Source organism: Dendrobates tinctorius, unplaced genomic scaffold (assembly GCF_039654945.1).
Source record: "Dendrobates tinctorius isolate UK_male_01 unplaced genomic scaffold, ASM3965494v1 ptg000201l, whole genome shotgun sequence".
NCBI lineage: Eukaryota > Metazoa > Chordata > Amphibia > Anura > Dendrobatidae > Dendrobates > Dendrobates tinctorius.
In genome coordinates this window covers 4,060,388-4,078,541 of record NW_027361868.1, presented here as the reverse complement: position 1 = coordinate 4,078,541, position 18,154 = coordinate 4,060,388, and the positions used below count along the sequence as shown (strand labels likewise).

The window sequence follows — 18,154 nt, the reverse complement described above, 5'->3', positions numbered from 1 at the left end:
CATACTAGCGCACTGGCAATTGTCAATTTTGTAGAAAGTGGACTTTTCTTTTTTTTTACGATTTATACACAAACGGAGAGCCGTGAATGTCTCCAGAACACAGAAAAACAGAAATATGATTGTGAAAAAGAAATTACAGTCAAAGTTTCATGAAATTGAACCACATTTTCAAAAAAATAATGGAACCTGCAAACCCTCCAATAGCTTATCATTTCCAAATACGGGATCATTAGTCAATAGTTACCACCAAAGATGAGGTGGACTCCACCTTCTCCTGCTGACCATATACCTGATATACTGTACACGATGACATTGATATAGGAAAACAGTAGTTTGGCTGATAATGTTTCGCAAAAATTCTAGTTTATGCCATTTTCATTTACACATTTATGGACGGCACTCCATGGCACTCTTCAGATGGAAAACGGATATAGTAAATGTAGATCCTCTAACAGTAATCATAAAATTATTAAAGATAATTTTATTACAAAATTCAGCTGAATTGATGATGTTTTTGTCCTTCGGGACCTTTCTTTATAGTATTTGGGGTAAGGTCTAGTAAGTGGTTAAGAACATAGTTGTAAAGCGGGAAGATTGGTTCTTGCCTCTCGAAATCAGCAGTGTTTACTAGAGATGAGCAAACTTGTTCGGAAATTGTCCGCCATTCTCAAATTCAGCACGAATATTGCACATTCGGATTTGTGTTCGGATTCCCGAGTTTTTTTTACCTACAAGCCGTGGGCTTCTCCATTACTAAGCCGTGGGCTTGATGACACCGGACAATACAAAGGTGACATCAACCCCACAAATATGAACCCCACTTACCACTGCCACCTGGGCAAGTGGAAAGAGCTGGGCAAAGCACCAGAATTGGCGCATCTAATAGATGCACCTTTTCTGGGGCGGCTGTGGACTACTATTTTTAGGCTGGTGGGCCAATATCCATGGCCCCTTACTAGCCTGAGAAAACTATCCCCCAGCTGTCAGCTTTAGCTTGGCTGGGGGAAAATAGGGGGATTCCACGCCGTGTTTTTAAATTATTTAGTTATATAATTTTAAAAAACAGCATGGGGACCCCTCTATTCTTGATAACCAGCCTTGCTAATGCTGACAGCTGAGAATTGCAGCCCACAGCTGTCAGTTTTGCCTGGCTGGTTATAAAAATACAGGGGAACCCATGTCAATTTAAAAAAAAAATTATTTACAGTGCAATTGATGGGTGAATTATTGCCACTTTTACTAGTATCTGCCCCTAATTTTAGCTGTTTTGGTAGTTTTATAGTCCCCCCTGAAGATGTTGTCTATGTGCTTGGTTTTGCCCCCCATTGAAGTTAATGGGGTTCGGTTATGTTCGTCAAACCTTTCAGCGAACATTGGAACATTCGCCGTTCCAAACCGATCTTTGAAAGGTTTGCTCATCTTTAGTGTTTACGACTCTATATTACTGAAACTTTCCCCAGATGCTATTACATTTTCATGGTTGGGTCATTGGGGTCCAATTGTGACTATTAGCTAGGGATTTGTGATCAGTTGACTAAAAACAATATTTAGTGATAGTAAATGGTAATAGAAATTGGTTGTCAGTTAAACCCAACAATTTTATCAGGAACAAATGATTATCTTACAGGTATGGGGGCTTTCTATCTGTCATGCCAAAATTTAACACTTAATGCATTAGGATGCAAATGAGATAGGCAACCACCAGAGGTGTCTAGCAGCAGTTGTCTCCCTGCACTCTATTGAGAACACAATCGATAGTTAATATACCGTATATTCAAGGTCAAGGGTAATATTGGCTGAATTAGCATTTGGCCAATGGCAACTGAAGGTGTTTGGGCAAACTTAGCTCTTTAAAATGACTTTTTTCCTTTTCATGCTCTTCACTCAAGTGCATAAAAATGTGACAATGCCATAAAAAGTGCACTAGGATGTGGTCTGTTTCAGACCACTCCCAAAGTAGAACAGCTCCCAATAAACCTTTCTTCATGTTTCTAGACCAGAAGATTACAGCAAGAGTTAGAGATTGATGACCTCCCCTCATCAAAAACTTAAGGAGATCTGGTTCTGGACCCATCATCCACCTTAAATATCACATCAGTGGATCCAGTAACTAGGTCTAGAGTGAGTCTCCTCCCGAAGTAACTTCAAAATCACCTAGTCTCTACATAAAAAAAAGTTCATCCATTTACTTCCACAATTTGGTATCCTATTTTTGATGGGGTTAACATTTCTCCTTGGGGAGAGAGTAATGCTGGCGTAGGTAGCCTTATTGGCCAGATATAATGCTTCCTGGAAAAAGAGATATGCCAACTAGCCTCTTACAAGATGAACAAAGATGGCTGTCTTATATCCCAAGAAACTAAACCCTACATCGGAGTTACAATAAACCAATTATATTCCAAATATACATATATCACAGAGGTATATTTCAGGGTAGGGTTACGTTCAATGAAGGAACTTTTAGTAGATAATGTTACCGAACGAGGAAATTGGAAAAGCAGCCAAGAAACTTTTATGCAATCGATGACCATTTATCGACTACAGTATGTTACGACTTTTTTTTCTTATAGGACTGTGCCAATATAATCCCTACAGAAACATTTCCTTCCGATAAACCAACTTCCTCGTCGTGTAGAAAGTGTAGTTTGTGCGGCCTCCACCTGCATTGATTTCAGATGAGAAAATCTGGCTAAATACTGTAAGAGGGTTGCAATTTAAACAGCAGGAGATCCATGCAGATAAATATTTATCGAGTTGGACATTGTGTCTGAAAAGATCTACGTCTCGCTACCACCGTTACGTGCTCCAGCCGCTGCGCCCGCCTTTAAACAAAACCAATGTGAGTACCCAAAGCAATCTAATGGCTTTCTGTGCGCACAGGCCGGGAAAGCTGATTTCAAGCCTCGGCAATAGCCGGTGTGCTTGTGTGTCTCGTTCTATCAGGGCTTGCACGTACTAATCAAAGTGAATGCAAGTTCTGGGCTCTTGCTTTGTGTGTGACTTTCTGCGTGATTGTTCCATTTACATTTGGCCGGTTTGCAGGTAGCGAGATAAAGCTGGAGCTCACCTATTTAACCAGCTCCGACTTAATTTGGGTTCTTTATTAGAAAACAGTGTAAGACAAAGTAAGCCTGTGAGGTATAATACAGACTGATGTTTAAATTAGTTTACAATTTGCTTGGCTTCATCTAGTGCTAACTCCGAACAAAGCCATTCAGAAATGTCAGCTGAGCTCCTAACCGCTGTAACAAATTGTTGCCCGAACGCTGAACACCTAATGACTTCAAATTAGCTCCACTGCGATATTGCCTGACAGTTCGTTACGACTGTTAGCAACATAGCTGGCGTATCATGACCAATAAATTGGTTTCAGTTGGGGCTGGGAAAGGGACTTCCATCAATTTGATTAAAGAAATTACTGTAGCATCCAACGCATGAAGACAAACTAGTTTAGGGAGGCAGACAGAAGTTAAATGCAGCAGAAACTCATTGCTCAAACTGTTCCAAGTAACAACACCTTAGCCAGAGATTGCATCTTTCTAAAACAGGACCCCTCTCCCCTCCTCCTCGTCCAATGATTGGGAATTAAGGTAATTGAATGTTTACTCGAAGGACAACCAATCTTCTTCTAGAATAAAATCTGAAATCGAATCTAGTCTCATTGTAAAAAAAAAGATATAATATTGGTAATCCATGTTTGCATTGGGTTCCCTTTAAGAAACGATCACGTCATATTTCTCCATCTTTCTCTATTAGTAATAAAATTGATATTCTTAGCAATTTATGTTACAAACATTGAACATGTTACAATCAGAAATCGACAACTTCCACAACCATATAATTAAAAAAATCTCCAAGAGTAGATCCATTGTCGTACCGAAGAGAAAAGATGGGCGTCACAAGGGAGATGATCAAAGGTCGAAATGGTGCTGGGGTTTGGCTGCTTTGGACAGAAGGGTCTTTGGCTTATTTTTTTCTTCACATCCAGTTCTATGACCCTTAAAGGGAATTCCCAAGATAGCAACCTATCCCTTACCCAATAGAATGGAGGATAACTCATTGATCATGGGGGATCTGACTGCTGGGACCTCTAGCGATTTCAATAACGGGGATCAGCAGTCTGAAAGGAGCATGAGCATTGAGCATAAGTAACTTCACTCCATTCATTCTTTATGGAGTCCCAAAAAATGCAAGTACAGAGCTCGGCTTTTTCCAGCAGTCCTATAGATAATGGATGGGGTGAAGATGCTCATGCTCAACTATAACTTAATTGAGAAAGAGCTATGTAAAACCCCATCGAGATCACTAAGGGACAAACCCCCATGAATAAATAGGTTATCCCCTATCCTATTGATAGAAAATAGTTTACTATTTTGAGAAAATCCCTTTAAGTCAATACAACGGTTGCCTCTTGTTTTTTAAGAAATCTCTCAAAACCAAATTTGATGACGCAGACAAGGTTGGCCCTCCTCTCTCTGAGATCGCAATAATAGGTAAGTCCTTGGCTTGATAATGTAGCATCCTTATAAGAAACGCATCTGAATAAGTGTTACTGTTTCTAAAACAAGTCTGTGCATCGGAGGAGGCAGTCTATTATAAAGCACAGGTCATATCATTTTTATATATGTTTTAAAATGGTGGCCATGGAAAAATAGTTTACTAGGAAACCTAAAGATTCTGGGGAATGAGACTAAGACTACGAGTTGTCCACATTCAAGTCATGCTTCATGTTGAATATTAGAATTAGAGGGGTAAGTTGGCCCCATTGCTAAATATGTAAGAAGGCTCCATTTTTATGCTCCATTTATATTACTCATATCTTCTTAAGGCCTCCATACACATTAGACAATTGTTAGTAGATCCCATTTATATTGGTGGGATTTGCCGAAAGTCTAATGTGCATGGGGGTCTCTCACCAAGAGAGAAAAGGAGAGATAAGAAGAGAGAGATAAGTCTAGGAGAGATAAGGATCCGGCACATCAGATTTCCAATGGTGGCTCCTTTCATTCTTCGAGAGAGGAGTCTAGCAGTGTCTCTCTCAGAATGAACACATTAGCTCTCGACCTAGGGAGAGATAGCTGTTGGCCGATTGTTCGGCAAACAACTATTTTCTCTGGGGGGGTTTATATTGTAGAGTGACCTTTTGGGACCTCTCAAGCATCAGGGTGCAGCTACTACTTCTGCATCTCCCTATAGCTACGTCCGTACTCTAAAGATTAGAAAAAAAGGCCATAAAATAATAATAGTAAAACTTTCTAACTGGCTTAATAAAACCCCTTGTTCTCATTCTCTTGAAAATGTTCCCCCATCAACCACCCGAACGACTTACTACCACTGCTCTCAGAATTACGTTCTGCCATCTTTATATTATGGTGCAGCTGGTTTGCTACATCATTTCCCAAAGTACTGAGTATTGAGTATTTATTGAGTGACCGTGGAGGAATAGTGATGGGACTTTTGTAGAAAGCATGTTCCTGCCCACAAATCCCAATAAAGCTTTTATTTCTTGCACTCCCTCGTGATTGCTTTAGAGGAGTGAAGCCGCGAAGGTGACAGATTTGCAGTATATAGGAAATCCTGAAGTTTTGGAACCGCTTGTGAAATATTATTGTACAATAAAAGAGCAAAGCTGTTTAATGGAGAATTGGAGCCAGCAGCTGCCGTTCAGAAGATTACGGCTAGAGTCACATACGTATAGCTCCAGTGGCTCGACGCAATGCCTTTAAAATAAATGTGGTAGAAGCTTTAGGGATTCTGTTTAAATCTTGTAAATGGAAAGACCCTTAAAGGGTGAAATATGTATTTTTTAAAGACCTTATAGGATATTTCTAGCTAAATAAAGGGTCACTCATCAAGTCCCTCATCTATTAGGGGCAAAGAATATCTACAAAAAACATCTTTCCCTCTGGAGGACCAGGGAGTCTATTGATTTCAATGGGATCTGTATAATGCTTCATTTCTCCTGTGGTGGGGCTGCAGAGGAATTGAACAATTGCAGCTGGAGTATCTCAAAGATTGCGGGGAATTTCAGCAGCTGGATGACCCTAATTAGGTCCTTTTGAAAAAAAAAGGCTAGAGTCCAAAATCAGAGATCATTTTGAATTATCTGTAGCCTTAAAGAGGCTCGCCAAGAATGTAATAAAATGGTACTTAATTCTATTGGCAGCCCATCCCAGATATGTGTCAGGATAGCCTGCAGTCTGACGAAAAACAGTTCCTGTGACCTGTGTCTTAAATGACAGAGGAGCTGTATCTTAATCACACATACTGGTGAGTTGCAAATGAAGGGCTGCAACCGGAGAATAATAAATCTTCACCTTGCTTGCCTAAGTATAGTAGATTTTCTTTCTCCAGTCTCAGTCTTCTATCTGCAGTAAGTAGAGGAGATGATTTATTTCTTCTCCTGTCACTGCTTTTCTCCAGCAACTCACCAGTAAGTGTGCTTACAATGCAGCTCCTCTGTTAAGAACTGAGATTCTTGGAAAACCCCTTTAAGATAATTTTATTTTTTACATTCTGTGTTCAGAACTGTGAAACATGTCAGTGATATATACAAGACCTACGATGCTCTTATACTTATTGCTCTAAATATGCAAGTAACAAACACATAATTTAGTTTCCAAAACCCCTAAAAGACTTATAGGCGTCCTAAGGCCTGTTTTACACTTCGGTTTTTTTCCATCAGTCAAGATCCGCCGTTTTCCTAAAAAAACGGATCCGCCATTTTGTTTGTCGGATCCGTTTTTTTCCCCATTGACTTGCATTACTGGCGGATCTTGACGGATGGCCATCCGTCGGATCCGTTTTTTGCGGATCCGCCAATTTTTTTGCGGCCGCCGACATGCCCGGACGGAGCTTGTAAGGTTTTTTTGGCTGAAGGATCCGCATTTTTGTACTGCGCATGCCCGGAGGAATGATCTCAGCCGGAAATTTAACCCTGAAATCATTTCTGGCGGACGGTTAAATCAATCTCTCTCTCTCTCTCGTCCCCGGACTGCGGTTCCTTTAAAATTCTTCAGCCAATGGATCCGTCAAAAAAACGGTCCGCTGGCATCCGTTAACTTCAGTTACCAACGGATCCGCTTTCCACCATTTTGGCGGATTTTAACTGACAAGAAAAAACTTAAGTGTGAAACAGGCCTAAGTTAGTTCTTGTATTAGTGAATTCATCATCCACCCATTTGATCAGCATTAATCTATTGAAAATTTACTTTTTTTAAGCCTTCAGATAACAGATCGATATAGAACACCTAAAAAGGCATAACCACTCAATTGGCCTGGGGTTTACTCAATAATCGGCCAGGTGTAGTTAGGATTTTCAAGTAGTAGTAGACATCTATGGAAGTAGAGTCACTATGGAAAATAAAAATTGATTCCACCACTTGGTCCATCACTTGAAGATGTTCACCAAGACTTTAATAATAATGATCTATCATCATAATGTCCTAACTGTTGTGGATAACCCCACTGTTCATCTGATCGAAGAGACCATAGCTCTCCGTTTGGCACAGCACCAAAGACTTTGTAGTGGTGCTAGATAGAGTTGTAGCTTTTTGACTACATAAGAAGAAAATCGGCTGAATCTGATGATTTTGACTGCATCGTACAGCATCAGATGCGTATAGGCATCACGGTTCTTTCTACAACGGATGATGATGAAGAACAGAAGGATCGGGCAATTGGAATTTCAATGGTTGATCCTTTTGGCTGCCAAAGGTGTCAACCTTCTTTTTACTCCCCATGGAAAACCTATCCACACTTGGCAGAGATGAGCATGGTTGAGTCAGAAGAGATAGTTATTTGCCAAATGAACATTTACCTGATAGCTATCTCATATATATTGGCAGCTAAAAGATTAATCATCAAAAAGATGAAGGAGTGGTTGCCTTCCACCATGTTCTACCACCTCATAGGTCCATAGCTATGATGTGGTCACTAATTTATACTTTTTATTAAACAGTTAATTTTTTAACAACACATTTGTATGAAGGATGCAATATTATTATCATACCTGGAATATGTTTAGCCCATCCTATAATTACAACCAGTTCGCGGTCAGCGAGGTCACACAAGGTAGTGAGGGCCTTGATGTCACTATCGGGAATGGTTGGGTCAGGCATCGCATAGATCTTCTCTGGCTCAGCCACCAGCAAATGTGAGACAATCTTGTTATCTGTAAGAAATAGACCACAGCACGGCCCGATCAATAGCAGGATCTCTGTGTTACCAAAAATACAGCAATCATCTGTGTATCATCGCGCTGAGAACCTCCCATACATCATAAACCCATAAGAGAAGAACGTGCTTCCTGAAAGGCAGAGTTTAAAAATATCACAGTGAAAAGCCACAGTTTATTAGATGTTCCAAATAACACCGCTCACTGCCGTACATCGTAGATGAGGGTTTTTTTTTTCAGCATCTGAGTTATTAGGAAATCATCCAGCTTTATGTTCTCATCAATACAATGAACAAAAAAAAATCCTCCAACCTAAAAGATAAAAAGCTAATAAAAAAATCATCACTTTCTATGGAAATCCTCCTGATACATTAATAGAATGCTAGAGGAGCAGTAAGGACTGACACTATGAAAAGTAACGAGAGATAGAAGGGATCAGTATAATCATCTTAATGCCAGTAAGGAGCTGTGTAAAGCTAAGTGTCAATTTTAGGCTAGTTTCACATTAGCACTTTTGAGCGCAGCGACGGCCTGCGCATGGCCACTGCTAAGCCCTGCCCCCTGCCGCGCCTCCGCCGGTAGCTCCACCTACCGCCGCATGACGCTGCATGCGTCCTGCGTCCCCTATCTTTATCACTGGGGGCGCAGGCCGTGCGCAGTATGCGTTTGGCGGCGCTTGCGTCCTTTTGACAGTGCGCCGACCTGCGCCAAACGCAACCTGCTGCAGTTTGGTTGCGCTCGGCGCACCGTCAAAAATGCGCATGCACCGCCAAACGCATACTGCGTAAGAAAAAAAAAAAGTCTATCCTACAATCTAAACTAATAAAACGCCAACCCCATGGCCAGCTTAGTATCTTTTACTAAGTTTTTCACAAAATGATGTTAAAATCTTCACCCCTGAAAAGGAAAAAAGTGGAAAAAAAATAAAAAAATGCAGTCAGATAATGAAGCTGATCCTGCTGAAAAGTGTATTTTCCGGACTAAAGAAATGATTATAATTATTCAGCTCGAGATGATTCAGAACATTTAGTGTTAAGTTGAGCTTACATTTTAGTAAAGGGAATGATAGATTTTAGAGAAAAGGAAAAAAAAGGACATATTTTTGTCTTTTTATTATATGATTTTATGTTATATTTTATTTTATCCCAAGCTTTTGACAAATGTCAGAAATCATTACAAATTTGATTTTAATTTTGGAAAAATGTCTAAAATTCAGAGTTGCTAAATAAGACAGGCTTATTTAATGTTTCCCTAATTGGAATCAATAGTTTCCAGTTTTCTGTTGTGTCTACTTCGTATATGCACATGGAAAAAAATAATATAAAACAAGAAAAAACCCTTAGAGGCGACACTGTAAAGTGATGAATATAAAGGAAAATATGGATCACATTTTCATGTCGGATATTTTTTTCTAAATTATTTTATATAGTCTTTTAAAAAATGCTAAAAAAAAAATTTTTTTGGAAAATTTAAAAAAAGTGGTGTTTTTCGAAATAAAAAAAATGGTTAAATAGGTCTGCTAGGCTGCAATAACACCTGGTTTATCGTTAATAATAATTTGTTGTGGGTATCTTCTTATAAAGAATGTGTCATCAGAAAATTGGCCTAGTGATTAAATCATATTACATATATTTAAAAAAAAAAATCACAATCTGCATTAAAAAAATAAATAGTAATCTTGCAACTTTCATGTTGGCCACTGGGGCTATTCCAAATCTCATACTTCCTGCTGTTTCAGGAAATGCACATGTACATTAGCAGCAATGAACAGACTCACACCCTGTATTTTGTATTGAAGCATCTAATGAGCGTGTGCAAAGATCATTGTGCAGGATCAGCTGTGACACTGCCCATTGTGATTGATGGATCCTGTGTTATCAGCTGTGTATCGCTATCTGTAATCCTGTCGGTGATGATTATTAGACTCCTGAAAACTCTTCCTGAAAAAGGCTGTTAAAATCTAAAAATGGCGCCAGTGTGAAAATTTGCAAGATTGCTAATTTTCATCTTTAAAAGCTCATGATATAAAACCATTGACTTAATACAGGGATGTCAAACTCAAATACACAAAGGGAAAAAAATAAAAGCTTGGACAAAGTCGTGGGACAACCTTGATATTTATTAAAAAAAGTCTACAATTGAGGACGCTTTTCCTTATCATCAAATGTAACGATTAACCTTTTCATTTGAAAACAAACTTAAAAGGGGTTGTCCCACGAACAAAGCACATTTTAATTAATAGATCTTAGAATAAAATTATAATATGTTATGTAACAGCAGTAAAAAGCCTACAGCCCAATAGCCTAAAATAAATATGTAATAACAAAGGATAAAAAAACCCTTAATAAAGGTAATAAAGTATGATGCCAACAAAAGTGCCCCCAAACACAGTATGATGCCCCCACAGTGAATTCCTGCCCAGTATCCTCCACTAGCGTGGTATAATGACCCTACTGTACCCCCTTTCCTCAGTCCCCATGACAAAGAACGATGACCCCACATAATACAGTATAATGGACCCCAAATATTCCTCCATACAGTATAATGGCCCCCACATAGTGCTCCATACAGTATAATATCCCCACATAGTGCTCCATACAGTATAATGGCCCTACATAGTCCTCCATACAGTATAATGGCCCCATATAGTGCTCCATACAGTATAATGGACGCCAAATAATCCTCCATTCAGTATAATGGCCCCACATAGTGCTCCATACAGTATAATGGCTCGACATAATGTTCCAAACAGTATAATAGCCCCACATAGTGCTTTCATACAGTATTATGACCCCATATAGTGCTCCATACAGTATAATGGCCCCTCATAGTGCTCTATACAGTATAATGTGCCCCACATAGTCCTCCATACAGTATAATGGCCCTATGTAATGCTCCATACAGTATAATGGTCCCACATAATGTTCCTTACAGTATAATGGCCCCATATAGTGCTCCATACAGAATAATGGATGCCAAATAATCCTTCATTCAGTATAATGGCCCCACAAAGTGTTCCATACAGTATAATGGCCACACATAGCACTCCATAGAATATAATAGCCCCACATAGTGCCTCATACAGTTTAATGGCCACACATTGTGCTCCATACAGCATAATAGCCCCACATAGTGTTTCATATAGTATAATAGACCCACATAGTGCACCATATAGTATAATGGTCCCACAAAGTGCTCCATATAGTATAATGGTCCCACATAGTGCTCCATACAGTATAATGGCCTCACATAGTGCTCCAGACAGTATAATGGTCCCACATAGTGCTCCATGTAGTATAATGGTCCCACATAGTGCTCCTTACAGTATAATGGCCCCACATAGTGCTTCATATAGTATAATAGCCCCACATAGTGCACCATATAGTATAATGGTCCCACATAGTGCTCCATATAGTATAATGGTCCCACATAGTGCTCCAGACAGTATAATGGTCCCACATAGTGCTTCATGTAGTATAATGGTCCCACATAGTGCTCCATACAGTATAATGGTCCCACATAGTGATCCATACAGTATAATGATCCCACACAGTGCTCCATGTAGTATAATGGTCCCACATAGTGCTCCATACAGTATAATGGTCCCACATAATGCTCTATACACTATAATGTGCCACACATTTATAAAAAAAAACACCTCTCCTCGTTCTCTGCAGCTCCAGTTTCGTCAGAGAGCGCTCTGAAGCTGTTCACTGCTTACTACAGCTGACGCTCCCTCCTCCATCATTGCTTTCAACCGTATCAGCTTTCAGGATGCATCGCGGGTCAAATATTGTCTCCCAGCGGTCAAGATTCGGCTCGCGGGCCACACAATTTGACATAGGTGAATTAATAGAAAATAATATAACAAATTTTGCCAAATTTTTTTAAAAAAATATACCGTACTTAACAAAGAAAAGCTGATTATTACATTAGGACATTTTCGGATGATACATTCCCCTTAAAAGCTAACGTAAGACCTGTTTCCGTAATAATCTCAACTTCTAAAATCGGAGACGTTAGAAAGGGCTCCGACTGTTTCGCTTGTAATCTTTTTTTTTGTTTGTGAGTGACACCGTCAACAATGATAAAACTCAATAAATGAAAAAAAAAAGGAGGGTAATCTCTACATCTCCAAAATCCACTGAAATTAAACCCCTAATGAAATTAAGCATTACGGTTTATTAAATTTTATAGTATTATCGGAAAGTTTTCATTATAATGCATCAAATCTGCTTAATGCAACCCTAAAATGTATTTACAGAATTGCGGAACAGCTTAGTCGGGCTGAGTCGTGGATGCCAGATTGGACAATTGAAGGTATAATCAGCATAATGTTTTTTGGAAAGGCAAAGGGAATCTATGCCATATGTTCACTTAAGCCTTAATTTTATGTAAAACTGGTTGTTTTTTTTCCTTTGACAAAACTAAAATGCCCTTTTCCGTACAGTTAAAAATCTATTTATTTTTTTCCCCATGCATTGTTGCCTGTGCCCTACACTTACATTGAACTCGTTACCGACCCCTATTGAAAAAAATGGGAATGACCAAAAAATTAAAGGGGTTTGTCTTTACTATATAACGAGCATATGGTGACACTTTATAATCAGCGGGGGTCCACAATCTAGGACCCTCATCAGCCCTGAGAATGAAGAAGATGTCAAATTAATGGCCACCTCCTTTCATTTTGTCCTGAGGTCGCTACGGAGGGATAAAATTGTGAACGAGACACAGTCATACATCAGCTCGGCATCTCCTCAACTGATCAGAAAGTGATGGCGCATCCTAAAAATATGACATTTTATTGGATGGGAATACCCCTTTAAGTCTACTTGGCATCTAGAAGATCTTTAGGATAATGGTTAGATTAAGTTAAAGAGGATGTATCACATATAAAAAAAAAATCATGGCTGCTCTGCTTTGTTCTGAATACAGCAAATTTTATTTCCTGGCATTGTAGTTTACTGCAAAGAACTCAGACAGGTCTGAGCTGCAGTACCAGATACAACCTATGAGCAAGAATGGTGCTATTTTTTCAGGGAAAAAAAAAATCGGACGCATTTTCTTGATGCAATTCCTTTCAAATTTCCGAATTCTATGGTGCACTCCTGACTATTGGGCTTAATACTGAAAAAAAAAATAAAAATAATATATATATATATATATAAAAATGTGAAACAGTTTTCAACAGAATTCTGATTATTTGAAATATCACAGAATTTTTTCACAAAAATTTTTGCAACATTTGGTATTTTTACGTCAGTCCCGACCAACTTTTTTGGTTTGCAAAGCACCAGCCTTGATGAATTGGGGTGATATATTCTATATCACCCTCAGTGCACATTCCCCTGCTCTTAAAGTGCCCCTAAAGGATATGACCCAACCAGATAATCCCTTCTTTTTCCGTAAGGATAGTGGGACCAGATGAGCCGATTTTGCACCAAGCTCTTTTTATTAGGATCCCCTCTCAATTCAGCCTATTGCAGGATTTCCAGTTGCTGTAATCACTGTCGATCAGCAAGCGTTGTGTTTCCCTACAGCACTCCCGCAGGAGGATTGAAGCATTGCAGCCTATGCTCATTTTTTTTAGCTCGGACATTAATATGCCTCCTAATCTCCTTTCATTGGTAGGCTGAGCAGTCAAAGTCATTAAGTGAAAAACTGTGAATCCCACCTTCTAGTGGAAGGAGGAAGCTAATGATTATGGCAGCGGCCGTTTTATGCGATAATCACAGTTGTAATATTTGCTCAGTATAAATCATAGACCATAGGCTTTCCTTTAAATGAGGCTTTATTAGTGCTCATATCCATTATAGAGGATTTGAAAAAAAAAAAAGAAGAGGGAGGCCGTTCATAAAGGACGCCATACAGATGTAGCAGAGCTGTGAACGCCAGCGCCAGAGCGATCACCATTATGGAAATACAGAATAATGATCTGCAGGGTGATTGTCCCAAAAGACAAACTCAGCTCTGCTATATCGTAGATAATATCTGCATCTGGGGACAGTTTGCCGAGAACACAGGAAACCAAACGAAATCTTCTGGATTCTTATTTAATCTAGTTTTATACAATCCTTCCACTCAAACACAAACATAGCAAATTAAACGTAGCAGAGCGGAGTTTGTCATTTGGCGTCCTTTAACTCCGCTATGTGTATATATCATCAGGGATCCTGCTTGGAGAATTGATGCAGTGGAGATTGGCATTTTAAAATACGGTATTACGCCCTGAATACTTGCAGTTCCCAGTTTAGCCTGTAGATGTCTCTGTTGCAATTAGTGAGTGTAAAAAAAAAACCTGTGGCTCACGCCCAAAACTTTCCATAAAAGTTTTTAAATAGATTGATCTTAGAAGGTGGGAATAGAGTTACAGGTTCTAAAATAATATGGATCTGGGGAAAGTTAGGACAAGTCATGGTAAGTAAGTTTAATACTTGAGTTCCCAGCAATGAGCGAATTTAGGGGGCAGATTCTTTTTTTTTTGGGGGGGGGGCTATACTGATGGAAATAACATTTACTGTTACTTACATGGCTTTTTGGCTGGCTGGACGAGCTGCGGGTTCAGGTACGGGCTGTTCTCCGCGTCTATTCTGCGCTTGTACTTCTGTCGGCCCCCGCGAACTCTGTCGAGACGTACCCCTGGAAAAGAGCAGAGAGCGCGCGTGAAAACTCACATATTATATAGGGCTGGTAGATTGGTTCATACGGGAAATCGGGAGATCCTGATTGAATGATTGACATTTTATTTCACAGAAATCTGATTAATAGTGCAGGCTGCCGATGAACTTCATTATGAGACATTGCCCATTGACAACAGTGGGATTCTTCCAAATGAATGAAACAAACTTTACTTACCTTGGACAGCCCCTGTAAATCATATCTTTTTCTTTTTTGCGCTATTAATCAGATTTTTGTAACGATACATTTGTGTATTGAAGCAAAAAAAAAAAAATTAAAGCAGCTATTCCAATCCATATCAAACATTAAATCGAGTAACCGATAGTCTGAAAGCAAACGGCGTTGTTAAAAAAGACTTATGTCTGCTGCTCACATGCAAAGCAATGCATCTTTATAGCTACATACTGCATGCAAACCCTGTTTAATGTGATCTACTATCGGTAGAAGAGGAGGCAGATGGAAGATAGTGAAGGTGGTCATATACCAGATCAGTTATCTGGCAGGTATTCCTCACAACCCTCCTTTACACATGTATGCTCGATTTGGCTGTGCATGCATGTGTTCTCAATAGTGAGAGGGGAGTAAATCTCCAGCAGGGTATCATCCCTGTCAAGAGCAAAAAGTATCAGTTGTGGCAAAATTCGAAGTGCCCTGATTAGGACACCATCAAATACATTAGATGATTGATCGGTCCTGTCCACATTGGTGGGTTCTCCCAATATTTATAAAATCCTTATGTTCTAGGATTTAGCAGGAAAAGGTTTTGTCATATAGTCACTGACATCATCACTTTTACATGCACCGCTATGCTTGCTATCAAATAGCCTTAAAGAAGATCTGTCACCTATCACTTGCCATATGTGTATTTTTATTTTACCTGGCATAAACGCCGCTGTTCTCCTGAATCCGGCGATGTTTTTCTTTTATTCCTGCGCCTCTCCGTTCCTGAGATATGGCCCCTTCTTCTAGCTAGCCAAAGAGGCGTGATCCTCAAGACCACTCCCACGAAGAAGAGTCAAGGACCACTCCCACTTGCCTACAAAGTGCAGATTTATATACAGGGAAGAGTGGGCCGTATCTCAGGAACGGAAAGTCACAGGAAGAAAAGAAAAACATCACCGGATTCAGGAGAACAGCGGCGTTTACAACAATTTAAAAATTATTTGTTTATTGCAAGTGACAGGTCCGCTTTAAATCTAAAAACGATAAACGTTGGAGAGCGCCCTCAGTCTCTAAGCTGCATTCCGTATCCATAGAAACAAATAGCTTTGCATATGAGCTGTATACAAAAAAACGGTTGGAGAATTTTTTGGGCAACATTCAGAAGTGTCCAATTTTTCTACGCCCATCCATCATCCTATAAGCTATAAATATATATGAAGGCGTGATATACGAGCGCACCCCCCATATGCCGAGAGTTCATTCCCGGATTGATATATTAATGATCTGCTCCTTATCCGGCGCTGCATTGCAGATAATAACACAATACTTTTTGGAACAAAGCTGTGTTAAATGTGACACATTGATCATCAAGCGGCGACCGAGAGAAATCAATTACCGATCCGGGGATTTTCCAAATCTGTATTTAAAAAGAGAGAACATGAAATGAGGCTTCGCGAGGGAGAGATCCGAAGGGGATATTTGTGGCAAATCACTAGATGAAAAGTAGAACTATGAAAAGCTGCCCGGCATTTTAATGGCAATGAGGAGAAAATGAACTCTGCATAATTCAGGTGCCATCATCCCGCCTATGTGGAGCTCGGCTTCATACAGGCCGAGAGATGGATAGTGCGGGAAAGCAGTGTGTTTAATCAAATAGTAATGGGACTGCAGCTGAAATTTAAATAATATAAATCTATTCTAATCAATCATTTTATTTGCTTCACGCCGTGCATACATCCAGTCCCCTGAATACAAAGTGCCCCCCAAACACCCCCCACCCCCAGATGATGGATATGACCTGATCAAAAATCCCAGACCTCTCCTTTATATCCAGACTCCAGGAGCTGCCGGTGCCCGTACGATCACGAGGCCACGGCTTGTTAACGCCAATCCCTTATACAATTATCCCGTCCGATCACGAGGCCACGGCTTGTTAACGCCAATCCCTTATACAATTATCCCGTCCGATCACGAGGCCACGGCTTGTTAACGCCAATCCCTTATACAATTATCCTGTCCGATCACGAGGCCACGGCTTGTTAACGCCAATCCCTTATACAATTATATTATTAATATATTGGGGTGGGGGGAATTACTTATTTAATGCAGGGAATTCATCTCCTTCATTTGTAACTATTAGATCTCCGCTCGGCTCGGCTCGCTAAGAGGATTCGCCGGCTGACGTTTATTCGGGATGATTTTAGCACAGGGTAAAACAAGGTGACTGTGTAAGGATGTCGGAGCACGTTTAACATGAAATCTGGTATCGTAGGGAAAAAACTTTTTTTTTTAATAATTGTCTTCTACCGTAAGATTTTTTTCCTTGAACTGAATGTTCACCTGGATTTAGGATAATTCGACGGGCACCCCAATAATCAGCTGGTTGCAAGTAGCACAGCGCCGTACACTGTGTAGTGGACATTCTCAGGTATTGCAGCTCAGCTCCTATTTACTGTAACGAGAGCTGAGCTGCGCTACCTAGATTGGCCACTACTCGGTGTATGGCACTGTGATAATTGCAAACAGCTGATTATGGGGTTCCCATTGATTTATCCTAAATCCAGGTGAACTTTCAGTTCAAGGAAAAATCTTACGGTAGAAGACAATTATTATTAAAAAAAATCACTGTTTATTTCCTGCTAACAGCTCTATACCGATCTCAGATTAGTGGCCTATTCTATGGATAGCAAAGTCCTAGACATCAATCGACCATTAATATATCAAAGCCCTAGACATGGTCTTTAATACTCTTTTTTTCATGTAAATTTGCAAATAAAGAACTGGAATAAAACAGTTAAAATCTGCATTTTTTTTCTCATTGGCTTAAAGCCAATCAATAATCTATTCCATAGAATTGAAAGATAAAATTCTGCTTGCCTGCAGTCACCACTAGGGGGACCTAAGGAGCTTACTGTATACTGTTTATGCATAGGGCTCAATAACAGCGCAGTCAGCAGTGAGCTCCTCCTAGTGGTGACAGTCAGAATTTTATAAGAAAGAAGACTGGGAAGATGGGGCCGTACATCAGGCGGAGGAGCAAAAAAAAATAACGCTGGATTCAGGAGAATGGCGGCGTTTATACCAGTTAAAGAAAATACAACATGCAAAAAAAAGGACAGATTTATTAGGTGATACATG

The 18,154-nt window shown here is 39.7% G+C and overlaps 1 protein-coding gene across 8 annotated transcripts in view; it reads right to left on the bottom strand.

Annotated features, from left to right (window-relative positions):
- Positions 1-18,154, bottom strand: part of ESRRG (estrogen related receptor gamma) — a 1,000,720-nt gene that overhangs the window by 67,954 nt on the left and 914,612 nt on the right. For all 8 annotated transcript variants that reach the window (XM_073553352.1, XM_073553347.1, XM_073553348.1 and 5 more), the window contains 2 exons: positions 14,705-14,815; positions 8,012-8,173 (listed from right to left, as the gene is read on the bottom strand). In XM_073553352.1, the coding sequence (XP_073409453.1) occupies positions 8,012-8,173; positions 14,705-14,815 (273 nt within the window). The remainder of the gene's footprint in view (positions 1-8,011; positions 8,174-14,704; positions 14,816-18,154) is intronic.